Source organism: Ranitomeya imitator, chromosome 1 (genome assembly GCF_032444005.1).
Source record: "Ranitomeya imitator isolate aRanImi1 chromosome 1, aRanImi1.pri, whole genome shotgun sequence".
Classification (NCBI taxonomy): Eukaryota; Metazoa; Chordata; class Amphibia; order Anura; family Dendrobatidae; genus Ranitomeya; species Ranitomeya imitator.
Genome location: NC_091282.1, coordinates 556,313,855 through 556,339,055, shown reverse-complemented (window position 1 = coordinate 556,339,055; position 25,201 = coordinate 556,313,855). Strand labels below are relative to the sequence as shown.

The 25,201-nt window shown below is 44.1% G+C and overlaps 1 protein-coding gene across 1 annotated transcript in view; it reads right to left on the bottom strand.

Annotated features, from left to right (window-relative positions):
- Positions 1-25,201, bottom strand: part of NWD1 (NACHT and WD repeat domain containing 1) — a 247,992-nt gene that overhangs the window by 64,476 nt on the left and 158,315 nt on the right. Inside the window, exons 13-17 of the mRNA XM_069767760.1 lie at positions 12,421-12,618; positions 11,084-11,206; positions 9,140-9,336; positions 1,743-2,021; positions 217-307 (exon numbers count right to left, since the gene is read on the bottom strand). Coding sequence (XP_069623861.1) covers positions 217-307; positions 1,743-2,021; positions 9,140-9,336; positions 11,084-11,206; positions 12,421-12,618 — 888 coding nt within the window. The remainder of the gene's footprint in view (positions 1-216; positions 308-1,742; positions 2,022-9,139; positions 9,337-11,083; positions 11,207-12,420; positions 12,619-25,201) is intronic.

The following is a 25,201-nucleotide window of genomic DNA, read 5'->3' as shown; positions in this document are numbered from 1 at the left end:
GTGTTTTTCAAAGACACTTATTAGGGAGATATATAGAGCCTTAGGTAAGGTAACATTTTTTTGGGGGGGTATTTTCGAATATAACAGAACCTTGGTTAATTGCTCTGGCCAATGCTTAATTCTTATACCTGTATTGATCTCCCATAAATGAGGTTAGTAATGTCAGCCTGCACATGTCAAAATTCAGACTGTTGGAACTATGGCAGCTCTGCTTACCAACAGCAAATATTGACTCATCATCACCCACTACCACAAAGGTCAGTGCACTGGGCATCTTCTCAGTTGAAATACCGCCTCCTGAAGAAATCTAGGGATTAAGAACATATATAATTACCATTATGACATCTGAGTACTGGAACATTTAAATTTCTTGGTATAAAGGCCAATGCTTGGTTTACATACTGTCATACTTCTGCTGTTGGGTTTAGAACCTCAACTATGCGGAATGGTAGTGTCTCCCACAGCTAATATTCTCTACAATGCAAAGATTGGTATATAGAAGGACTAGAACTTTCTACCTACCTGTATTTGCTCCAGCTCCAGTTTGTGTATTCCTTCCCTTTCCTCCGGCACCGTCAGCTCTAGTATATGTTGGGTTAGCATGGTAACCTGGTGCCCAGACCACTAACTGAGTATTCAGGTAGGTCATGCTACTTCCAAAAGTCTGCAGTCTAGCTTAGTCAAACGACTAACTCAGTTCTGCTATTTAAAGATGCTGTCTGCACATCTATCTCTGCAACATCAAGGTTCTTATCTGCCGTCTCAGATCTGTTATTCCAATGTGCTTTCCACATACTCAGCTCTGCTACATTAAGGTGCCTGTGTGCCTTCTCAGCTCAGCTGTTTGAAGTTGCTGTCCACATGCTTGACTTTGTTGCACTGGAGTAATTGAATGCCTACACAACTCTGTTGTTTCAAGGTTCTTTCTACACACTCTGCTCTACTGCATAAAAGTACTTGCTTGTTTATACAACTCTGATGTTCCTATGTTCTGTCCATATACTTGGATCTGCTGCATCAAGGTGCCTGCCTGTCTATTCAACTCTGCTGTTCCAAGGTGCTTTCTACACACTTGGTTTTACTATTACAAGGTCAATCAGCATATCTTGCTCTTGCAGTCAGACTCGTATAGCATATGAAGCTTCGCTGTTGCACTTTCTGCCCAGAATATCCAGCTCTACTGATACTCAATGTTCCATGTGCTGTCTGGCCTATCCAACTCCATTGCATCAACACCTCTGATGCAAGCTGCTCACCCGCACTTATGGCTTAGCGAATCCACCCTACCAGGTAAGCCATAACAAAACTAATCTCTCTAGCACAAAGTTTCTCATACTGTATGGCAAACACCATTTTTCAGTGAAGCTCAGCTCACTAGACATTTTTGACAGAATTTATCATAGGCATATCCCTAGCTGCATCGATCTTTGATTTAGTAACATAACTGATTTATTTTGAGCTTGTTTTAATGTTATTCAAAGTTAAAACATTTTAACATGGATTTCAACCAATGATGAAGCACAGATATCACCCACTACTGACTGTGAAAGATAGAGAACACTGACTCTAACAAAAGTCCAGTTACAGGAAAGTCTTAAAATTAGGCATGGCCTAGTGCCATCATGCGCTTTACGCTATGGGCGCACACCTAATTGAAGGATGCCTAAATAATGCAGAACATTCAGAAAGATGCATGACATCCAAATAATTGTTTAGTATCTTAAGTATTTATCATTTATTACCAATGCTAAGGAGCCATCTTTGAATCCGACCACCATCTTTCCATATTTTGGAATAATACAGCTACAGACTGGGTATGCTGTTTCTTCATCAATTCCAGGTAACTGTCGTGAACCTCTTAATTCTCCTGTTGCATGGTCCCAGAGATGTAAAGTTCCTCCTTCAGTTACTGTCATCAGGATCTTTTGTGGAGTGAACACTGCAGCTTGCAATGGGAACCCAGGAACACCAGGTGTAAGGGATAATACAAGTTCCCCAGATTCTATGTTCCATCCATAGACCTACAAGAAGAATAAATAAGATCCTGTACTGTACGGCTGCCAGGTACATTTACATAGGTTTATAGAATCAAGATCAGCCTCTTTCAAAAGCTCAGATGCCCCCTACCTCATGGAGGCTGAAGCTACCCCTGGTGTATGTGTGTACTCTGTGCAATGTAGCATTGAAGTGTTTGCAGATGTGAAGAGTTACCCAAATACATGCATGCGGAGAGTATGCATGTATTGTATATAGTATCGTGATTCTAGCCTGAAAGTCGCCTCTTTTATACAGCTATGTGTTAATAATGGTGGTGGGGGGAATTTCTTTATAAAATGGAGATAGTGCAACTTCTAGAGAAGTCAAAATAATTACAGAATGCAAATGCATCTGGTAAAATATCGACACTGTACAGTAAACTTCAAGTTGAAGTTTAGTCATTCAATCAACAATGTAGCACAGGGGTCTCAAACACGCAGCCCGAGAGCCACATGCATCTCCTGAAGCTGTAATATGCAGCCCACCAGGCACCAAAGGTCTCAAAACATCCTCAGGGCAGCAGAAAACCGACTAAAGGAGGAGCACGCCTGTGCCTCTTAACCACATCACGCCGGCACACAGTATGTCGGAGTAAAGTTTTTTTTTCCTACACTGTGTGATCGCTAGTAGTATGTGAATATAGAGAGAAGAAAATTTTTGAACCCCTTCCCGACATCGGTCAGAAGCCCAGAAAGTCAGTGCTAGATTTTCCTGTTTTTTATTTATAAGGCCGGGGTCACACTAGTGTAAAACACAGACGAGTGCTATGCGAGAAAACATTGCACAGCACTCGGACCAGTATTCATCTATGGGGCAGATCACATCTGCGATTATTTTCTCATGCCGAATTGGCAGCATGCTGCGATTGGGACCGAGACTTGGCCGAGTCTCGGCTCACTCACACCCTTATAAGTCTATGGATGCGAATGAGACAATGCACATCTGTTGTGAATTCTGTGGCTGAGTTCACTTCTGTGGTCACAAGTGGTATTGCAGTCTCTGGGCTTCCTCCCTCAGGTGTTTTGGTGAGCTCGTTGGCTGCCTTGCTATTTAGCTCCACCTGAGTCTGTCTTCCTTGCTCCTTGTCAATGTTCCAGTGTTGGATCTGAGCTACTGCATCTTTCCTTGGGCCTGCTGCTCTGCTAGATAAGTGCTTCTACTTTGTTTTCTGTTTTTTCTGTCCAGCTTGCTATTAACTTTTGCTGGAAGCTCTGAGAAGCAAAGGGGTGCACCGCCGTGCTGTTAGTTCGGCACGGTGGGTCTTTTTGCCCCTTTGCGTGGTTTTCGTTTTAGGGTTTTTTGTAGACTGCATAGTTCTCTTTGCTATCCTCGCTCTGTCTAGAATATCGGGCCTCACTTTGCTGAATCTATTTCATTCCTACGTTTGTCTTTTCATCTTGCTAACAGTCATTATATGTGGGGGGCTGCCTATTCCTTTGGGGTATTTCTCTGAGGTAAGTCAGGCTTGTATTTCTATCTTCAGGCTAGTCAGCTCCTCAGGCAGTGCCGAGTTGCATAGGTAGTGATAGGCGCAATCCACTGCTGCTTATAGTTGTGTGAGGATAGATCAGGTACTGCAGTCTACAGAGATTCCACGTCTCAGAGCTCGTCCTATTGTTTTTGGTTATTGCCAGATCTCTGTATGTGCGCTGATTACTGCACGCTGTGTTGCCTGATTGCCAGCCATAACAGTACAAGGAGCCCTACCAATGATTCCCAATAGAGGGAAAAAAGAAATCCTGACATCATTTTTTTTTCTTAGCTCTGTCTTCAGTCTTTTTTTTCCCCTAGACATTAGAGTGCTTCAGGACACAGCTGTGGACATGGATATTCAGGCTCTGTGCTCCTCAATGGATAATCTCGTTGTAAATGTACAAAAGATTCAAGATACTATTGATCAGAAATCGATGCTAGAACCAAGAATTCCGATTCCTGATTTGTTTTTTGGTGACAGAACTAAGTTCCTGAGCTTCAGAAATAATTGTAAGCTATTTTTGGCCTTGAAACCTCATTCTTCTGGTAATCCTATTCAACAGGTTTTGATTATTATTTCCTTTTTGCGCGGCGACCCACAGGACTGGGCGTTTTCTCTTGCACCAGGAGATTCTGCATTGAGTAATGTTGATGCATTTTTCCAGGCGCTGGGATTGCTTTACGATGAGCCTAATTCAGTGGATCAGGCTGAGAAAAATCTGCTGGCTTTATGCCAGGGTCAGGATGATGTAGAAGTATATTGTCAGAAATTTAGGAAGTGGTCAGTACTCACTCTGTGGAATGAATCTGCACTAGCGGCTTTGTTCAGAAAGGGTCTCTCTGAAGCTCTTAAGGATGTAATGGTGGGATTTCCTATGCCTGCTGGTTTGAATGAGTCTATGTCCTTGGCCATTCAGATCGGTCGTCGCTTGCGCGAGCGTAAATCTGTGCACCATCTGGCGGTATTGTCTGAGAGTAAACCTGAGCCTATGCAGTGCGACAGGACTATGACTAAAGTAGAACGGCAAGAACACAGACGTCTGAACAGACTGTGTTTCTATTGTGGTGATTCTACTCATGCTATTTCTAATTGTCCTAAACGCACTAGGCGGTTCGATAGCTCTGCCGTTATTGGTATTGTACAGTCCAAATTCCTTTTGTCCATTACCTTAATGTGCTCTTTGTCATCGTATTCTGTCATGGCGTTTGTGGATTCAGGCGCTGCCCTGAATCTGATGGATTTGGATTATGCTAAACGTTGTGGATTTTTCTTGGAGCCTTTGCGGTGTCCTATTCCGTTGAGAGGAATTGATGCTACACCTTTGGCCAAGAATAAGCCTCAGTACTGGGCCCAGCTGACCATGTGCATGGCTCCTGCACATCAGGAAGTTATTCGCTTTCTGGTACTGCATAATTTGCATGATGTGGTCGTGTTGGGGTTGCCATGGCTACAAACCCATAATCCAGTATTGGATTGGAACTCTATGTCGGTAACCAGCTGGGGTTGTCAGGGAGTACATGGTGATGTTCCATTTTTGTCTATTTCGTCATCCATTCCTTCTGACATCCAAGAGTTCTTGTCGGACTTTCAGGATGTATTTGAAGAGTCCAAGTCTGATGCCCTACCTCCGCATAGGAATTGTGATTGTGCTATCGATTTGATTCCTGGTAGTAAATTCCCTAAGGGTCGTTTATTTAATTTGTCCGTACCTGAACACACCGCTATGCGCAGTTATGTGAAGGAGTCCCTGGAGAAGGGACATATTCGCCCATCGTCGTCACCATTGGGAGCAGGGTTCTTTTTTGTAGCCAAGAAGGATGGTTCGCTAAGACCGTGTATTGATTACCGCCTTCTTAATAAGATCACTGTTAAGTTTCAGTATCCCTTGCCATTGATTTCTGACTTGTTTGCTCGGATTAAGGGGGCTAGTTGGTTTACTAAGATTGATCTTCGTGGTGCGTATAATCTGGTGAGAATCAGGCAGGGAGATGAATGGAAAACGGCATTTAATACGCCCGAGGGTCATTTTGAGTATCTGGTGATGCCGTTCGGACTTGCCAATGCTCCATCTGTTTTTCAGTCTTTTATGCATGACATTTTCCGTGAGTATCTGGATAAATTCTTGATTGTTTACTTGGATGACATTTTGATCTTCTCAGATGATTGGGAGTCTCATGTGAAGCAAGTCAGAATGGTTTTCCAGGTACTGCGTGCTAATTCCTTGTTCGTGAAGGGATCAAAGTGTCTCTTCAGTGTGCAGAAAGTTTCATTTTTGGGGTTCATCTTTTCCCCTTCTACTATCGAGATGGATCCGGTTAAGGTTCAGGCCATCCAGGATTGGACTCAGCCGACATCTCTAAAAAGTCTGCAGAAATTCCTGGGCTTTGATAATTTTTATCGTCGCTTCATCTGTAATTTTTCTAGCATTGCCAGACCATTGACCGATTTGACCAAGAAGGGTGCTGATTTGGTTAATTGGTCTTCTGCTGCCGTGGAAGCTTTTCAGGAGTTGAAGCGTCGTTTTTGCTGTGCCCCTGTGTTGTGTCAACCTGATGTTTCTCTTCCGTTCCAGGTCGAGGTTGATGCTTCTGAGATTGGTGCAGGGGCGGTTTTGTCACAGAGAGGTTCTGGTTGCTCAGTGTTCAAACCATGTGCTTTCTTTTCCAGGAAATTTTCTGCTGCTGAGCGTAATTATGATGTGGGCAACCGAGAGTTGCTGGCCATGAAGTGGGCATTCGAGGAGTGGCGTCATTGGCTTGAGGGTGCTAAGCATCGCGTGGTGGTTTTGACTGATCATAAGAACCTTACTTATCTTGAGTCTGCCAAGCGCTTGAATCCTAGACAGGCCCGTTGGTCGTTATTTTTTGCTCGTTTTGATTTTGTGATTTCATACCTTCCGGGCTCTAAAAATGTGAAGGCGGATGCTCTGTCTAGGAGGTTTGTGCCCGACTCTCCGGGGTTATCTGAGCCGGCGAGTATCCTCAAGGAAGGAGTCATTGTGTCTGCCATCTCCCCTGATTTGCGGAGAGTGTTGCAGAAATTTCAGGCTAATAAACCTGATCGTTGTCCGGCCAAGAAACTGTTCGTCCCTGATAGGTGGACTAGTAAAGTTATCTCTGAACTTCATTGTTCGGTGCTGGCCGGTCATCCAGGAATCTTTGGTACCAGGGAGTTGGTTGCTAGATCCTTCTGGTGGCCGTCTCTGTCACGGGATGTGCGTGCTTTTGTGCAGTCCTGTGGAATTTGTGCTAGGGCTAAGCCCTGCTGTTCACGTGCCAGTGGGTTGCTTTTGCCTTTGCCGGTCCCGAAGAGGCCTTGGACACATATTTCGATGGATTTCATTTCTGACCTTCCCGTTTCTCAAAAAATGTCGGTCATTTGGGTGGTCTGTGATCGCTTTTCTAAAATGGTCCATCTGGTGCCCTTGGTTAAATTGCCTTCCTCCTCTGATTTGGTGCCTTTGTTCTTCCAGCATGTGGTTCGTTTACATGGCATTCCTGAGAATATTGTTTCTGACAGAGGTTCCCAGTTTGTCTCGAGGTTCTGGCGAGCCTTTTGTGGTAGGATGGGCATTGACCTATCTTTCTCCTCGGCCTTCCATCCTCAGACTAATGGCCAGACCGAACGAACCAATCAGACCTTGGAAACATATCTGAGATGTTTTGTTTCCGCTGACCAGGATGATTGGGTGTCATTTTTGCCGTTGGCTGAGTTCGCCCTTAATAATCGGGCCAGCTCGGCTACCTTGGTCTCTCCATTTTTCTGCAATTCTGGGTTCCATCCTCGTTTCTCTTCAGGACAGGTTGAGTCTTCGGACTGTCCTGGTGTGGATTCTGTGGTGGACAGGTTGCAGCAGATCTGGACTCAGGTAGTGGACAATTTGACCTTGTCCCAGGAGAAGGCTCAGCTTTTCGCTAATCGCAGACGCCGTGTGGGACCCCGACTTCGTGTTGGGGATCTGGTTTGGTTATCTTCTCGTCATATTCCTATGAAGGTTTCCTCTCCTAAATTTAAACCTCGTTTTATTGGTCCGTATAGGATTTCTGAGATTCTCAATCCGGTGTCTTTTCGTCTGACCCTCCCAGACTCCTTTTCCATACATAATGTATTCCATAGGTCGTTGTTGAGGAGATACGTGGCACCTATGGTTCCATCTGTGGAGCCTCCTGCCCCTGTTTTGGTGGAGGGGGAATTGGAGTATATTGTGGAGAAGATTTTGGATTCTCGTGTCTCTAGACGGAAACTCCAGTATCTGGTCAAATGGAAGGGTTATGCTCAGGAAGATAATTCCTGGGTTTTTGCCTCTGATGTCCATGCCCCAGATCTTGTTCGTGCCTTTCATGTGGCTCATCCTGGTCGGCCTGGGGGTTCTGGTGAGGGTTCGGTGACCCCTCCTCAAGGGGGGGGTACTGTTGTGAATTCTGTGGCTGAGTTCACTTCTGTGGTCACAAGTGGTATTGCAGTCTCTGGGCTTCCTCCCTCAGGTGTTTTGGTGAGCTCGTTGGCTGCCTTGCTATTTAGCTCCACCTGAGTCTGTCTTCCTTGCTCCTTGTCAATGTTCCAGTGTTGGATCTGAGCTACTGCATCTTTCCTTGGGCCTGCTGCTCTGCTAGATAAGTGCTTCTAGTTTGTTTTCTGTTTTTTCTGTCCAGCTTGCTATTAACTTTTGCTGGAAGCTCTGAGAAGCAAAGGGGTGCACCGCCGTGCTGTTAGTTCGGCACGGTGGGTCTTTTTGCCCCTTTGCGTGGTTTTCGTTTTAGGGTTTTTTGTAGACTGCATAGTTCTCTTTGCTATCCTCGCTCTGTCTAGAATATCGGGCCTCACTTTGCTGAATCTATTTCATTCCTACGTTTGTCTTTTCATCTTGCTAACAGTCATTATATGTGGGGGGCTGCCTATTCCTTTGGGGTATTTCTCTGAGGTAAGTCAGGCTTGTATTTCTATCTTCAGGCTAGTCAGCTCCTCAGGCAGTGCCGAGTTGCATAGGTAGTGATAGGCGCAATCCACTGCTGCTTATAGTTGTGTGAGGATAGATCAGGTACTGCAGTCTACAGAGATTCCACGTCTCAGAGCTCGTCCTATTGTTTTTGGTTATTGCCAGATCTCTGTATGTGCGCTGATTACTGCACGCTGTGTTGCCTGATTGCCAGCCATAACACACATCACTCAGATATCATCCGAGTGCAGTGTGATATACGCTGACGATGGCAATTGAGGAGATGGAGAAATTAGTTTCTCCGCCTTCTCCGCAGCTGTGCTCCAATTCTCTCTGTGGGAGAGGCTCGGAGCACAGACGCATGACACTCGGCTCCCGGTCGCAGCAGAGCAGGAGCCGAGGGTCATTAACATATCACATCTGATGCTCTCACATCGAATGCCATACGCTAGTATGACCCCAGCCTAATTCACATATTTGTACGAAAAATATAAAAAACAGACACAACATTGATAATTATCTTTCCATAGCAGCGGTCACCAAAATGTGCACTGTGCCAACACCATTTCATTATGTTTGTTACCCTGGACAGGGAAATCCATTATTGCCACTAGTTTCACAACTCTTCTGATTCCAATATTACTTTCTTTGCTTTGTATCTAAATTGCCTGGCTTTGGGACAATTATTTCACCTTAGATCCAGTAGCTGAGTAAATAATGCCAATCTTCTCATCCACGTGTAGATAAGCATTTTCATAGTTTGTGTGATCTTCTTGAATGCACAAATACTTTTTACCAGTTATTAGATTCCATAAAAGTAATGTATGATCTAAAGAGCCAGAAACAGCTTTAGTCCCAAAATCGAAAACCTTTACACATTGTATTCCAGCTGTAAGAGAAAATAGATATGCCATGATTTATTACTAGGTTTCAGGCAGAAGTATTATAAAGACAAATAAGCTAATATTTTCTGATTTCTCCAAAAAAGGAAAGAAGGAATTTTATGGCTAAAATTTATACTTTATTGAAATTACATATATAGTAAACAAAGTGACAATAAAAACCAGATGACTACAAAATTGTGTTTTAGAAAGTACACAGTACATATGTTTTGTATCAAATAGGTACATTGATATGAGTGCACAAGTCAAACGAATAGAAAATTATAGAAACGATGGTCAGTGTAGAAAATAGCACCAAGCACAGAACATATCACCACCTATATATAGATTCACATAAATTTACATTAGGGTGCTTTCACACTTAGTGATCCCATCGGGGCATACATCCGAACTTCCCCCCCCTGCAAAACAGGATTCAGATGTATGCGCTATCAATGCCATAGGCTATAATGGTGCCGGCAGAGCAAACGTGCGCTCTACCATGCATCGTTTTTGAGTGTGTACGTCTAGTGGAGGAGAACACTCGGAAGCAGTCTACTACATCTCTGCTGTGTACTCATACCCACACTCAGGAGCAATCTACTATGTCTCAGCTGTAATCATGCCCAATCTAAGGCTGGGGTCACAGGATCGCATATCTCTGCGAGAGAATCGGGCTGATTATGCTAATGACACTATGCTCAAACTCTGATCAGAGTTTAATCTGAGTGTCATCTTAAGGTACCTTCACACTAAACGACGCTGCAGCAATCCAGACAACGATCCGGATCGCTGCAGCGTCGCTGTTTGGTCACTGGAGAGCTATCACACAGACAGCTCTCCAGCGACCAACGATGCCGGTAACCAGGGTAAACATCGGGTTACTAAGCGCAGGGCCGCGCTTAGTAACCCGATGTTTACCCTGGTTACCATCCTAAAAGTAAAAAAAACAAACGCTTCATACTTACCTTCCGCTGTCTGTCCCCGGCGCTGTGCTTCTCTGTACTGGCTGTGAGCACAGCGGCCGGAAAGCAGAGCGGTGACGTCACCGCTCTGCTTTCCGGCCGCTGTGCTCACAGTGAGTGCAGAGAAGCAGAGCGCCGGAGGACAGACAGCAGAAGGTAAGTATGAAGCGTTTGTTTTTTTTACTTTTAGGATGGTAACCAGGGTAAACATCGGGTTACTAAGCGCGGCACACACGCCGATTCAGCGATGTCAGCGGGAGAGCCAGCGACCAAATAAAGTTCTGGCCTTCTAGCCCCGACCAACGACATCACAGCAGGATTCTGATCGCTGCTGCGTGTCAAACTGAACGATATCGCTAGCCAGGACGCTGCAACATCACGGATCGCTAGCGATATCGTTTAGTGTGAAGGTACCCTTAGTGTGATACAGTTCTCTTACATGTGAGAATGGTATCACAGGTGCAGAGGAGATGGAGAACTTCATTGCTCCATCTTCTCCATTGTCTGAGTAATTGGACTACACTCAGATTTCAATTGAGGGCAGTCTGATGTTTCACACGCACTCATAAACTTGTTTGGGTGCACGTGATCCCTATGCCAGAGCCACTCACAACATGCTGCAATTTTTTTGCTGATTCAGTCTACAGAAAATAATTGCAGATCTGCAATTAAAACAATCTATCCAATAAAACATTAAATAGCACATTGCTGTGTTATTGGCTCATATGAGTGAGCCCTAAGGGTAAAAATCTAGAGGACAAGTTTCCTTTAAATGTGTTTATGCAGCTACCTGAGTGGCCAGTGAGTGTGTGGATGACTTCAATGTCCTTGATATTCCAAATTATCATGGTCCCGTCATCAGATCCGACTAGAAGAAGATCTTTTTCAGGATATACTTCTATTACAGTGATACCTAGAACAAGTAAAAGGTATGTTATACCCAGTGTTCCTTCTAGAAAGAAAATAGTTAAAACAACATACTCATTAGGATCAAGAAACTCTGCTGATCTTTAGGGTGTGAACATTTTGAGCCTAATTCATTATTGTATTTATGCCTATTTTTTTAACAAATTTTTCCTGATTTAAGGTTGTTTCTGTTTTGCGACTAATCCTTTTTTAAAGTTGGGCCTATTTTGAAGTCTATTGTAGCCATCTGTTTATTTCTCTGCTCGCTAATCAGGGTTTTTGTAAACCAGATATTTGCGACCAATTCAAGGAAACTTTTAGCTGTAAAAAGATGCAAAAGAAGGTAAAGACAAAAATGAAGAGCATTTTTTTCTATCTTGTACACAATTCATGAACCATGTGCGCCATTTAAAGAAATTGGGCAATTAAAATGGCAACTATTACCACAAGAAAAAAAGAAAAAGCAACTCCAAAACCCTAAAAATTATGAATAGGGCTATTGAGCATAGTTACAAAAAAAGTTACCGTGTCTAAAGTAAAAATAACTTTAAAAATAAGAATCTTATTCAGATTAGGCCACAAAACAACAATAAAAAGTGTTGCGTGAAAACCAACCACCTGGAAATTTATGAAATTTAACCAATCTGGGCATCCTTTTCCCATAGTAGCTCAAGAATACGTCTTCTACATCTTTCTGACCACCAAGCTACCCCTTTCATTGAATCAAGCGAATCATCTTGACTTTTTCAGTTGACAACCTGATTCAACTAAGCATTAATAGAAATAAGGTAGCCTACTCTCCACCTGAGTTAAAGATGATCTGTGGTTCGCCATAAATATATTTTTTTACCTTGTGTAAACACCGCAGCTTTCCTAAATTTGGGATTGTTTTTACTTTGCTCCTCCAATTGTCCATTCCTGAGATATGATCCCTCCTCCCTAAATGTAAATCTAGTCTTTTTAGTCAATTGGATGTGGTCTTCTCAGTGGGAACTTTCTTGAGCTTGCCTGAAAAGACTAGATTATTTGCAAGGAAGAGGTGGCCATATCTGAAGAACAGAGAGATGCAGGAGCAGAAGATTAATTAGGAGAGCATTGACAATTACTCCAGGTGAAAAAAATGACAGTGGTGGGTCTTTTTTAATAAGCAATAAACAATCTAATAAGACAAACCATTACTAAATTAATTTTTAAAGATCTTTCTCGTCGCAATTCACTTACCTTTTTTAAATCCTGTAAGAGTTGTTTGCAGGGGACCTCCAGGTGGCTGGAAAAATCCACATATAGGGATAAAAGTAGGATTTGAATACTGATCAAACCAGGCAATGCATTGCTGGCACAGATTGCCAATCAACGATGGATAGGATGATTTAAAGAAATACAGTCTTGCCAATAATTCCACATAAATGATGCAAGGGTCTGGTATAACATGACAAAAGCATTTATTTTATTAGTACATGTAATTCATTGCATGAGGTCAACTTCTCAATATACCCAGTGGTTTTTAAATCAAGGTATTAGCTACAGTTTTGTCATCAATCTGTAAACTTCTGCCCCCACCCCCAAAAAACAAATTATTCCATGGATTTTAAATAGGGCATAGCTATATACGAGGTACAGACGTTGCAATTGCGCCGAGTCTGCTGCAAGTGGGAGCTACATGCAACCTATATGCTACACAAGAAGGGTAGTGTCACGCACAGTGTAAGACAGACTAAGTGCAACACAAAGGGATAAGGGAAGGGGAACCAAACACTAGGGAAAGGGGAAGTGGAGACCCCTAGACAAATCTAACGCACCCTGTCTGTGCTATCATCCCTATATAGATTCCGCACCTATCGCCGAGCAGGATACCTAATCCCTGCCTGACCCTGGTGATAAGCCCTGCACCTGGTAGGACAGGATGAGCACCAGTCAATCCTCACTACCGCTAAAGACAACTGGAATAGACAAACGAAGCAAGAGAACACTTAGCTTGAGAGGACTCAGAGAGAAACACCAACGTCCTCCAAACTTCAAAAGGACGATAGTAGACTGCTACAGCTCCAAGCCTCAACAGGGAAATGCAAATGGAAATAACACCCGCAACTCCCAATAGGAATTTGGGAGTTATAAACACCTAGATCCGAGTTTTACCATTAAGGCCTGGGGAGGTGGCCACTGGTCTGCAAGTCCAACCGCTGAGACCTTATTGTTGTGAATTCTGCTGTCGAACTCCCTCCTGTGGTCGTGAATGGTACTTCGGCGAGTTCTGTCTATGGGCTTCCTCTGGTGGCTATGAGTGAAGCTGCGGCTTCTGAGGTTCCTTACACAGGTGACGTGGTTTATCCTTTGGTTGGCGGTTCTATTTAACTCCTCTCAGATCGTTACTCCATGCCAGCTGTCAATGTTTTTGCATTTGTTCAGTTCGCTCCTGGATCTCTTTGGTGACCTGCCTTCTCCTGCTAAAGCTAAGTTCCTGATAGTCATTATTTGTTCACTGTTTTCTTGTCCAGCTGGTTATCATGATTTTGTCTTGCTAGCTGGAAGCTCTGGGATGCAGAGTGGCCCCTCCGCACCGTGAGTCGGTGCGGAGGTCTTTTTTGCACACTCTGCGTGGGCTTTTGTAGGTTTTTGTGCTGATCGCAAAGTTACCTTTCCTATCCTCTGTCTATTTAGTAAGTCTGGCCTCCCAGTTTAATTTCTGCGTTTGTGACTTTCATCTTTACTCACAGTCAATATATGTGGGGGGCTTCCTTTACCTTTGGGGAATTTCTCTGAGGCAAGGTAGGCTTTATTTTCCTTCTCTAGGGCTAGATAGCTCTTAGGCTGTGACGAGGCGCATAGGTCTGGTCAGGAGCGCTCCACGGCTATTTCTAGTGTGTGTGATAGGATTAGGGCTTGTGGTCAGCAGAGTTCCCACATCCCAGAGCTCGTCCTGTATGTGGTTTAACTATCAGGTCATTCCGGGTGCTCCTAACCACCAGGTCCTAACAGTACAGCTGGCCCAAAGTATCAATGCATCTCAATAGAGGGATAAGAGAACTTCTGAGACCTTTTTTTTTTCTTTGCACTGTGTTTTGTCTTTCTTATCCCCTAGACCTTTGGGTGGTTTAGGACACAGGTGTAGATATGATAGTCCAAAGGAAGATGAACAGCGCTCCAGCCGGGTGTCGTGGTATCAAAAAAGGAAACTTTATTGGTCCATGTAAAAGCAACGTTTCGACCAGTATCCTGGTCTTTTTCAAGCATGTAGCACAGTACAAAGTGTCGGCTTAAATGGTGTGGATACCACACAGGGCACCAATCACCAACCAGCCACTAATTACATATACAAATACAAAAAGTAACATCAATCAAACTATATATAATACATTAAAATAGATACATACAATATCTGCAGCGTTAGAAACAAAGAAAATCAAATCTCAAAAGCATATAACATAATATTGCTGCAATGTTTATATTCCGTCCAGCCAATTAGGTTCCGGCATATCCGTAGTCACGGCTACAAATTTCCAATGAAACAGTCCTTGCAGCGATCCTCCTGTCCAATCCGGATCAATTCTGCGGTGGGCGCCAAAATTCAACCAGCCTATCAAACCCCATCATGCTTCCAAGCCAGTCCCAGGTAACCAATCAGGCAAACACTTATATCATATACCATGACTACATCACAACCCTGCGACTCACTACGGCAAGCCACCTGGCCGCAGAGGACTCAGAAGCACCCTGATAGGTGTAGCTGTGCGTCATGACAACAGCCCGCCCACCTCACGTGATCACACAACCGGGTCCGCCCCACAGTGACGCAACCATCCATCCCCCATGCACAGGGGAAGCCGCGGATGCGCGCAGACTCAGTACCGCCGGAAACCGCCGCATCGTAAGCCACGATACAGGCAGATCCAGCGGCACAGTGAGATGCCACGCCCCCCGCCAACCCACATGCAAAGAGGACGCCGGCGCGTCACAAACAGGACGTCCCAGATGCGACGTCACAGAGTCAGCTAGCCAGATGCCAATACACAGGCGCCTATAACCATTGGATCTGTGCAGCCACGGCCACAACGGGTTGCCAAGGGAACCTAAATAAATATAAATAGATATAATTAGCCATCTATAAGGTGTAACTCAAGATAAAACATGGAAAAAGCCATTTTGATCAGATAGATCAATAGAGTGACACTACCTAGGGACGGAAAAGGACATTGTATAATCAATCACTAAAAACAATAAAAAACGACAAAAACACTATAAAAACAATATACCGATGAATAATGCCATAACCAAGAGGAGAGAGAACAATGAACTAGGGGAGAGAAAATATTACCTAGGAATGCAGACCTGTAAATTAAAGTCTAAATTAAGGCCTCCAGGTTGTAAGGTCCCTAATGAGTAAATCCATCTCATTTCTTTCTTCCTAAGCAACGATAATCTATCCCCACCTCTCCTCAAAACCGGAACACTATCTATTACCCTAAAGCGTAATTGGTTGACAGAATGTTTATTGTCCAGAAAATGTTTGGGGATCGGCAAATCTGTAAGTCCTGTACGTATCGTGCTTTTATGCTTACTGATTCGCGCCCGCACCTCCATCGTGGTCTCCCCCACATAAGCTAACCCGCACGGGCACGTAATCATGTAAACAACAAAGCTCGAAGAACAAGTATAACGTTCCTTCAGATAAATCTTCTTCCCCGTATGAGGGTGATAGAAAAATTCCCCTTTAAGCATGTTGTTACAGCTGGCACACCCCAGACATGGAAAATTTCCAAGTCTGGGTGTGCTTAGAGTCGATTGGACTAGGGAGCTCTTAGATGATCCAATATCCGATCTCACCAAACTGTCACCCAGATTGCGACCCCTTCTGTATGACATCATTGGATAGTTTTTAAACGCTGGTATAGATGGTAAACCGCGCTGCAAACCCATCCAATGTTTTTTCAAAATCCTGTCAATTTGACCACTGGCTGAAGTGTATGTAGATACAAAAGGGATACGTTCCCCGGGCTGCTTCAAGGACCCTGATTTACGAGTGGACTCCCGTGATACATTCCGAGCCTTATGACTAAATCTGCAAAGCTCCTTCTTGGGATAACCCCTGTTGGAGAACTTCAGACACATTTCATCCAGCCTCTGATCAACCACAGTGTCATCCGACACTATTCTCCGCACCCTCAAGAGTTGGCTCCATGGTAAGGAGTTAACCATTCTCCGAGGGTGGTTGCTATCAAATAGCAACAGGCCATTTCTATCGGTCTCCTTCACAAAAATGTCTGTCTTCAATTTATCTCCTTCTTTATAAACAAGGGTATCCAAAAACTGGAGCTGAGAAGTAGAAGAGGTCAAAGTAAACTGTAATTCCACGTATACTCCATTAAGATAATGGTGAAACTCATTAAGTTCTGTCACATTACCATCCCAAATCAAAAAAATATCATCAATGTAACGCCACCAGGCTCTGACGTGGCGCCAGAGGCTGGAACAGTACACAAACCTGTCCTCGAATACCGCCTTATAGATGTTTGCATAAGTGGGGGCCACATTGGACCCCATGGCGGTACCCCTCAACTGTAAAAAGAACTCATCCCCAAAGAGAAAATAATTCCTCCTGAGGATGAGCTCTAACAGTGTGAGGACAAGTCGTGCACTCTCCGGGGCCACGTCAGAGCCTGATAGCGCACAAGAAACTGCGTCGAGCCCCTTGTCATGCTCGATCGATGTGTATAAAGATACAACGTCAAACGATGCAAGCAAGGTGGTCTCAGACACAGTGATGCCTTCAAGTTTGTCAAGGAAATCATTCGTGTCACGAATGTAAGATCTAGCTGATACAGCATAGGTACGCAATACTTTATCTAAGAAAATCGCTGTCTTATTAAATAGAGAGCCCCTCCCCGACACGATAGGCCTTCCGGGGGGGTTTTCCAAATCCTTATGAATTTTCGGTAGTATATATATCACCGGTATCACTGGTGCATCAACGATCAAAGATTCTGACAACTTGTGGTCAATGAGTCCCATGGCTAGGGAGTCACTGACCACAAGTTGTAATTCCTTCTGAAAACGAGTAGTAGGATTACTTGGTAGTTTCTCATAGACACATCGATCTCCCAGTTGCCGTAAGATTTCTGCTTTGTATTTTACGCTGTCCATAACGACAACCGCCCCGCCTTTATCGGCCTGTTTAATGGTCAACAAAGAATTATCTGCCAAGGCCCTCAAAACTTTCTTATCAGCCACTGTCATATTACAATTGCTCGGAGGTTTAAATGTCTTTTTTAATCTATCGATATCCCTCTGAACCAATACAATATAGGATTCTACAAAATGATCCCTATTGGGTGGCTGAAAATCACTTTTGGTATATAACCCCAACTCCCGCAGAGTAAAACCCCGTGATGGTACATTCGTACTAAACGACTCATCATTACATTTATCAGCAAAAAATGAAGATAGTCTTAACCTCCTAAAAAAGGCATGCAGGTCAACTTCTAACGAAAACCAATCAGGGTTACTAGACGGGCAAAATGAAAGGCCTTTAGACAATACTTTGAGTTCAATTTCAGAGAGAGTGACAGAAGAAATATTTACCACCAAGCTCCTATTATCATTTAACTGTCCTTCGTGTTCCTCATTTTCATCGTGTTCTTCCTCGTTGGACGTTGTTCTCTGTGCATACTCCGATTTTCTGTGTTTCCGGCCGCCTCTCCGGCCCCTCCTCCTGGATCTGTTTTGTCCATATTTTCTCTCTCTAAAAAAGGCAAACGCCTAGCGCCCTCCATATTAGAATCCTCTGTGGAATCAGATTCAGCTGAGGTGAAGCCAAAATTTGAATGATTCTTCACCTGTTGCCTCCTGCGCTTTTTAGGCACCCCGGGCTTACCCCTACCCTTATAGGGGAGATGATTAGGTCCCATATGCCATGAGAAAACCCGGCCCGCCTTATAGTCTTCCACGTCACGGAACCACTTTACCCGTTTAGTGGATTCAATGTCTGCCCGGAACTTCCCCAAATTTACCTCGATTTTATTTTGTAGGGAGCCCCAGTCCTGTGCTGTCAGCTGCGATTTCAGTTGTTCCTCCAGTTCTAAAGTACCTTTCTTCAGCACCTCCATCTCCTTCTTTAGAAATTCAATGTTCAATAACATGATGTCAAATGCAAATTTATTAGTAATTGACTCGAACTTAGAGCAAAATTGTTCATTATCTGGTAAAAGGGTGGGTCTAAGATGTGGCCGTAGCCCACGTGGAATTCTCCTCACTCTGAAATATTCCATCAGAGTCACCACATGGAGTTCCAGGGAAATGTATCTCCTTCTGTCATTCTCCCACTTCTTTTTAAGCATATCTGCCGTGGGTTTACTCAAGAATGACATATCCGCATTAGAGCCAGAAAGTATCCGTCTGGCATCATCGTCAGTATACGAAAAAATCATGGCATTATCTAGGCCACCCACCTCTAGATTGGTATTCACATCCATATTTATGGTTGGGGTGCACATCAGTCCAGGTTCAGTCCATATAGTAGAAAAAAGATCGGGCTGACAGCACTCACACAAACGGGCGCTCGTTCCTTGTCCAGGGAACCAACCTGGATATGTACAATAGTCCAAAGGAAGATGAACAGCGCTCCAGCCGGGTGTCGTGGTATCAAAAAAGGAAACTTTATTGGTCCATGTAAAAGCAACGTTTCGACCAGTATCCTGGTCTTTTTCAAGCATGTAGCACAGTACAAAGTGTCGGCTTAAATGGTGTGGATACCACACAGGGCACCAATCACCAACCAGCCACTAATTACATATACAAATACAAAAAGTAACATCAATCAAACTATATATAATACATTAAAATAGATACATACAATATCTGCAGCGTTAGAAACAAAGAAAATCAAATCTCAAAAGCATATAACATAATATTGCTGCAATGTTTATATTCCGTCCAGCCAATTAGGTTCCGGCATATCCGTAGTCACGGCTACAAATTTCCAATGAAACAGTCCTTGCAGCGATCCTCCTGTCCAATCCGGATCAATTCTGCGGTGGGCGCCAAAATTCAACCAGCCTATCAAACCCCATCATGCTTCCAAGCCAGTCCCAGGTAACCAATCAGGCAAACACTTATATCATGTACCATGACCACATCACAACCCTGCGACTCACTACGGCAAGCCACCTGGCCGCAGAGGACTCAGAAGCACCCTGATAGGTGTAGCTGTGCGTCATGACAACAGCCCGCCCACCTCACGTGATCACACAACCGGGTCCGCCCCACAGTGACGCAACCATCCATCCCCCATGCACAGGGGAAGCCGCGGATGCGCGCAGACTCAGTACCGCCGGAAACCGCCGCATCGTAAGCCACGATACAGGCAGATCCAGCGGCACAGTGAGATGCCACGCCCCCCGCCAACCCACATGCAAAGAGGACGCCGGCGCGTCACAAACAGGACGTCCCAGATGCGACGTCACAGAGTCAGCTAGCCAGATGCCAATACACAGGCGCCTATAACCATTGGATCTGTGCAGCCACGGCCACAACGGGTTGCCAAGGGAACCTAAATAAATATAAATAGATATAATTAGCCATCTATAAGGTGTAACTCAAGATAAAACATGGAAAAAGCCATTTTGATCAGATAGATCAATAGAGTGACACTACCTAGGGACGGAAAAGGACATTGTATAATCAATCACTAAAAACAATAAAAAACGACAAAAACACTATAAAAACAATATACCGATGAATAATGCCATAACCAAGAGGAGAGAGAACAATGAACTAGGGGAGAGAAAATATTACCTAGGAATGCAGACCTGTAAATTAAAGTCTAAATTAAGGCCTCCAGGTTGTAAGGTCCCTAATGAGTAAATCCATCTCATTTCTTTCTTCCTAAGCAACGATAATCTATCCCCACCTCTCCTCAAAACCGGAACACTATCTATTACCCTAAAGCGTAATTGGTTGACAGAATGTTTATTGTCCAGAAAATGTTTGGGGATCGGCAAATCTGTAAGTCCTGTACGTATCGTGCTTTTATGCTTACTGATTCGCGCCCGCACCTCCATCGTGGTCTCCCCCACATAAGCTAACCCGCACGGGCACGTAATCATGTAAACAACAAAGCTCGAAGAACAAGTATAACGTTCCTTCAGATAAATCTTCTTCCCCGTATGAGGGTGATAGAAAAATTCCCCTTTAAGCATGTTGTTACAGCTGGCACACCCCAGACATGGAAAATTTCCAAGTCTGGGTGTGCTTAGAGTCGATTGGACTAGGGAGCTCTTAGATGATCCAATATCCGATCTCACCAAACTGTCACCCAGATTGCGACCCCTTCTGTATGACATCATTGGATAGTTTTTAAACGCTGGTATAGATGGTAAACCGCGCTGCAAACCCATCCAATGTTTTTTCAAAATCCTGTCAATTTGACCACTGGCTGAAGTGTATGTAGATACAAAAGGGATACGTTCCCCGGGCTGCTTCAAGGACCCTGATTTACGAGTGGACTCCCGTGATACATTCCGAGCCTTATGACTAAATCTGCAAAGCTCCTTCTTGGGATAACCCCTGTTGGAGAACTTCAGACACATTTCATCCAGCCTCTGATCAACCACAGTGTCATCCGACACTATTCTCCGCACCCTCAAGAGTTGGCTCCATGGTAAGGAGTTAACCATTCTCCGAGGGTGGTTGCTATCAAATAGCAACAGGCCATTTCTATCGGTCTCCTTCACAAAAATGTCTTTCATTTTGCCCGTCTAGTAACCCTGATTGGTTTTCGTTAGAAGTTGACCTGCATGCCTTTTTTAGGAGGTTAAGACTATCTTCATTTTTTGCTGATAAATGTAATGATGAGTCGTTTAGTACGAATGTACCATCACGGGGTTTTACTCTGCGGGAGTTGGGGTTATATACCAAAAGTGATTTTCAGCCACCCAATAGGGATCATTTTGTAGAATCCTATATTGTATTGGTTCAGAGGGATATCGATAGATTAAAAAAGACATTTAAACCTCCGAGCAATTGTAATATGACAGTGGCTGATAAGAAAGTTTTGAGGGCCTTGGCAGATAATTCTTTGTTGACCATTAAACAGGCCGATAAAGGCGGGGCGGTTGTCGTTATGGACAGCGTAAAATACAAAGCAGAAATCTTACGGCAACTGGGAGATCGATGTGTCTATGAGAAACTACCAAGTAATCCTACTACTCGTTTTCAGAAGGAATTACAACTTGTGGTCAGTGACTCCCTAGCCATGGGACTCATTGACCACAAGTTGTCAGAATTTTTGATCGTTGATGCACCAGTGATACCGGTGATATATATACTACCGAAAATTCATAAGGATTTGGAAAACCCCCCCGGAAGGCCTATCGTGTCGGGGAGGGGCTCTCTATTTAATAAGACAGCGATTTTCTTAGATAAAGTATTGCGTACCTATGCTGTATCAGCTAGATCTTACATTCGTGACACGAATGATTTCCTTGACAAACTTGAAGGCATCACTGTGTCTGAGACCACCTTGCTTGCATCGTTTGACGTTGTATCTTTATACACGTCGATCGAGCATGACAAGGGGCTCGACGCAGTTTCTTGTGCGCTATCAGGCTCTGACGTGGCCCCGGAGAGTGCACGACTTGTCCTCACACTGTTAGAGCTCATCCTCAGGAGGAATTATTTTCTCTTTGGGGATGAGTTCTTTTTACAGTTGAGGGGTACCGCCATGGGGTCCAATGTGGCCCCCACTTATGCAAACATCTATATGGCGGTATTCGAGGACAGGTTTGTGTACTGTTCCAGCCTCTGGCGCCACGTCAGAGCCTGGTGGCGTTACATTGATGATATTTTTTTGATTTGGGATGGTAATGTGACAGAACTTAATGAGTTTCACCATTATCTTAATGGAGTATACGTGGAATTACAGTTTACTTTGACCTCTTCTACTTCTCAGCTCCAGTTTTTGGATACCCTTGTTTATAAAGAAGGAGATAAATTGAAGACAGACATTTTTGTGAAGGAGACCGATAGAAATGGCCTGTTGCTATTTGATAGCAACCACCCTCGGAGAATGGTTAACTCCTTACCATGGAGCCAACTCTTGAGGGTGCGGAGAATAGTGTCGGATGACACTGTGGTTGATCAGAGGCTGGATGAAATGTGTCTGAAGTTCTCCAACAGGGGTTATCCCAAGAAGGAGCTTTGCAGATTTAGTCATAAGGCTCGGAATGTATCACGGGAGTCCACTCGTAAATCAGGGTCCTTGAAGCAGCCCGGGGAACGTATCCCTTTTGTATCTACATACACTTCAGCCAGTGGTCAAATTGACAGGATTTTGAAAAAACATTGGATGGGTTTGCAGCGCGGTTTACCATCTATACCAGCGTTTAAAAACTATCCAATGATGTCATACAGAAGGGGTCGCAATCTGGGTGACAGTTTGGTGAGATCGGATATTGGATCATCTAAGAGCTCCCTAGTCCAATCGACTCTAAGCACACCCAGACTTGGAAATTTTCCATGTCTGGGGTGTGCCAGCTGTAACAACATGCTTAAAGGGGAATTTTTCTATCACCCTCATACGGGGAAGAAGATTTATCTGAAGGAACGTTATACTTGTTCTTCGAGCTTTGTTGTTTACATGATTACGTGCCCGTGCGGGTTAGCTTATGTGGGGGAGACCACGATGGAGGTGCGGGCGCGAATCAGTAAGCATAAAAGCGCGATACGTACAGGACTTACAGATTTGCCGATCCCCAAACATTTTCTGGACAATAAACATTCTGTCAACCAATTACGCTTTAGGGTAATAGATAGTGTTCCGGTTTTGAGGAGAGGTGGGGATAGATTATCGTTGCTTAGGAAGAAAGAAATGAGATGGATTTACTCATTAGGGACCTTACAACCTGGAGGCCTTAATTTAGACTTTAATTTACAGGTCTGCATTCCTAGGTAATATTTTCTCTCCCCTAGTTCATTGTTCTCTCTCCTCTTGGTTATGGCATTATTCATCGGTATATTGTTTTTATAGTGTTTTTGTCGTTTTTTATTGTTTTTAGTGATTGATTATACAATGTCCTTTTCCGTCCCTAGGTAGTGTCACTCTATTGATCTATCTGATCAAAATGGCTTTTTCCATGTTTTATCTTGAGTTACACCTTATAGATGGCTAATTATATCTATTTATATTTATTTAGGTTCCCTTGGCAACCCGTTGTGGCCGTGGCTGCACAGATCCAATGGTTATAGGCGCCTGTGTATTGGCATCTGGCTAGCTGACTCTGTGACGTCGCATCTGGGACGTCCTGTTTGTGACGCGCCGGCGTCCTCTTTGCATGTGGGTTGGCGGGGGGCGTGGCATCTCACTGTGCCGCTGGATCTGCCTGTATCGTGGCTTACGATGCGGCGGTTTCCGGCGGTACTGAGTCTGCGCGCATCCGCGGCTTCCCCTGTGCATGGGGGATGGATGGTTGCGTCACTGTGGGGCAGACCCGGTTGTGTGATCACGTGAGGTGGGCGGGCTGTTGTCATGACGCACAGCTACACCTATCAGGGTGCTTCTGAGTCCTCTGCGGCCAGGTGGCTTGCCGTAGTGAGTCGCAGGGTTGTGATGTAGTCATGGTATATGATATAAGTGTTTGCCTGATTGGTTACCTGGGACTGGCTTGGAAGCATGATGGGGTTTGATAGGCTGGTTGAATTTTGGCGCCCACCGCAGAATTGATCCGGATTGGACAGGAGGATCGCTGCAAGGACTGTTTCATTGGAAATTTGTAGCCGTGACTACGGATATGCCGGAACCTAATTGGCTGGACGGAATATAAACATTGCAGCAATATTATGTTATATGCTTTTGAGATTTGATTTTCTTTGTTTCTAACGCTGCAGATATTGTATGTATCTATTTTAATGTATTATATATAGTTTGATTGATGTTACTTTTTGTATTTGTATATGTAATTAGTGGCTGGTTGGTGATTGGTGCCCTGTGTGGTATCCACACCATTTAAGCCGACACTTTGTACTGTGCTACATGCTTGAAAAAGACCAGGATACTGGTCGAAACGTTGCTTTTACATGGACCAATAAAGTTTCCTTTTTTGATACCACGACACCCGGCTGGAGCGCTGTTCATCTTCCTTTGGACTATTGTACATATCCAGGTTGGTTCCCTGGACAAGGAACGAGCACCCGTTTGTGTGAGTGCTGTCAGCCCGATCTTTTTTCTACTATATGGACTGAACCTGGACTGATGTGCACCCCAACCATAAATATGGATGTGAATACCAATCTAGAGGTGGGTGGCCTAGATAATGCCATGATTTTTTCGTATACTGACGATGATGCCAGACGGATACTTTCTGGCTCTAATGCGGATATGTCATTCTTGAGTAAACCCACGGCAGATATGCTTAAAAAGAAGTGGGAGAATGACAGAAGGAGATACATTTCCCTGGAACTCCATGTGGTGACTCTGATGGAATATTTCAGAGTGAAGAGAATTCCACGTGGGCTACGGCCACATCTTAGACCCACCCTTTTACCAGATAATGAACAATTTTGCTCTAAGTTCGAGTCAATTACTAATAAATTTGCATTTGACATCATGTTATTGAACATTGAATTTCTAAAGAAGGAGATGGAGGTGCTGAAGAAAGGTACTTTAGAACTGGAGGAACAACTGAAATCGCAGCTGACAGCACAGGACTGGGGCTCCCTACAAAATAAAATCGAGGTAAATTTGGGGAAGTTCCGGGCAGACATTGAATCCACTAAACGGGTAAAGTGGTTCCGTGACGTGGAAGACTATAAGGCGGGCCGGGTTTTCTCATGGCATATGGGACCTAATCATCTCCCCTATAAGGGTAGGGGTAAGCCCGAGGTGCCTAAAAAGCGCAGGAGGCAACAGGTGAAGAATCATTCGAATTTTGGCTTCACCTCAGCTGAATCTGATTCCACAGAGGATTCTAATATGGAGGGCGCTAGGCGTTTGCCTTTTTTAGAGAGAGAAAAT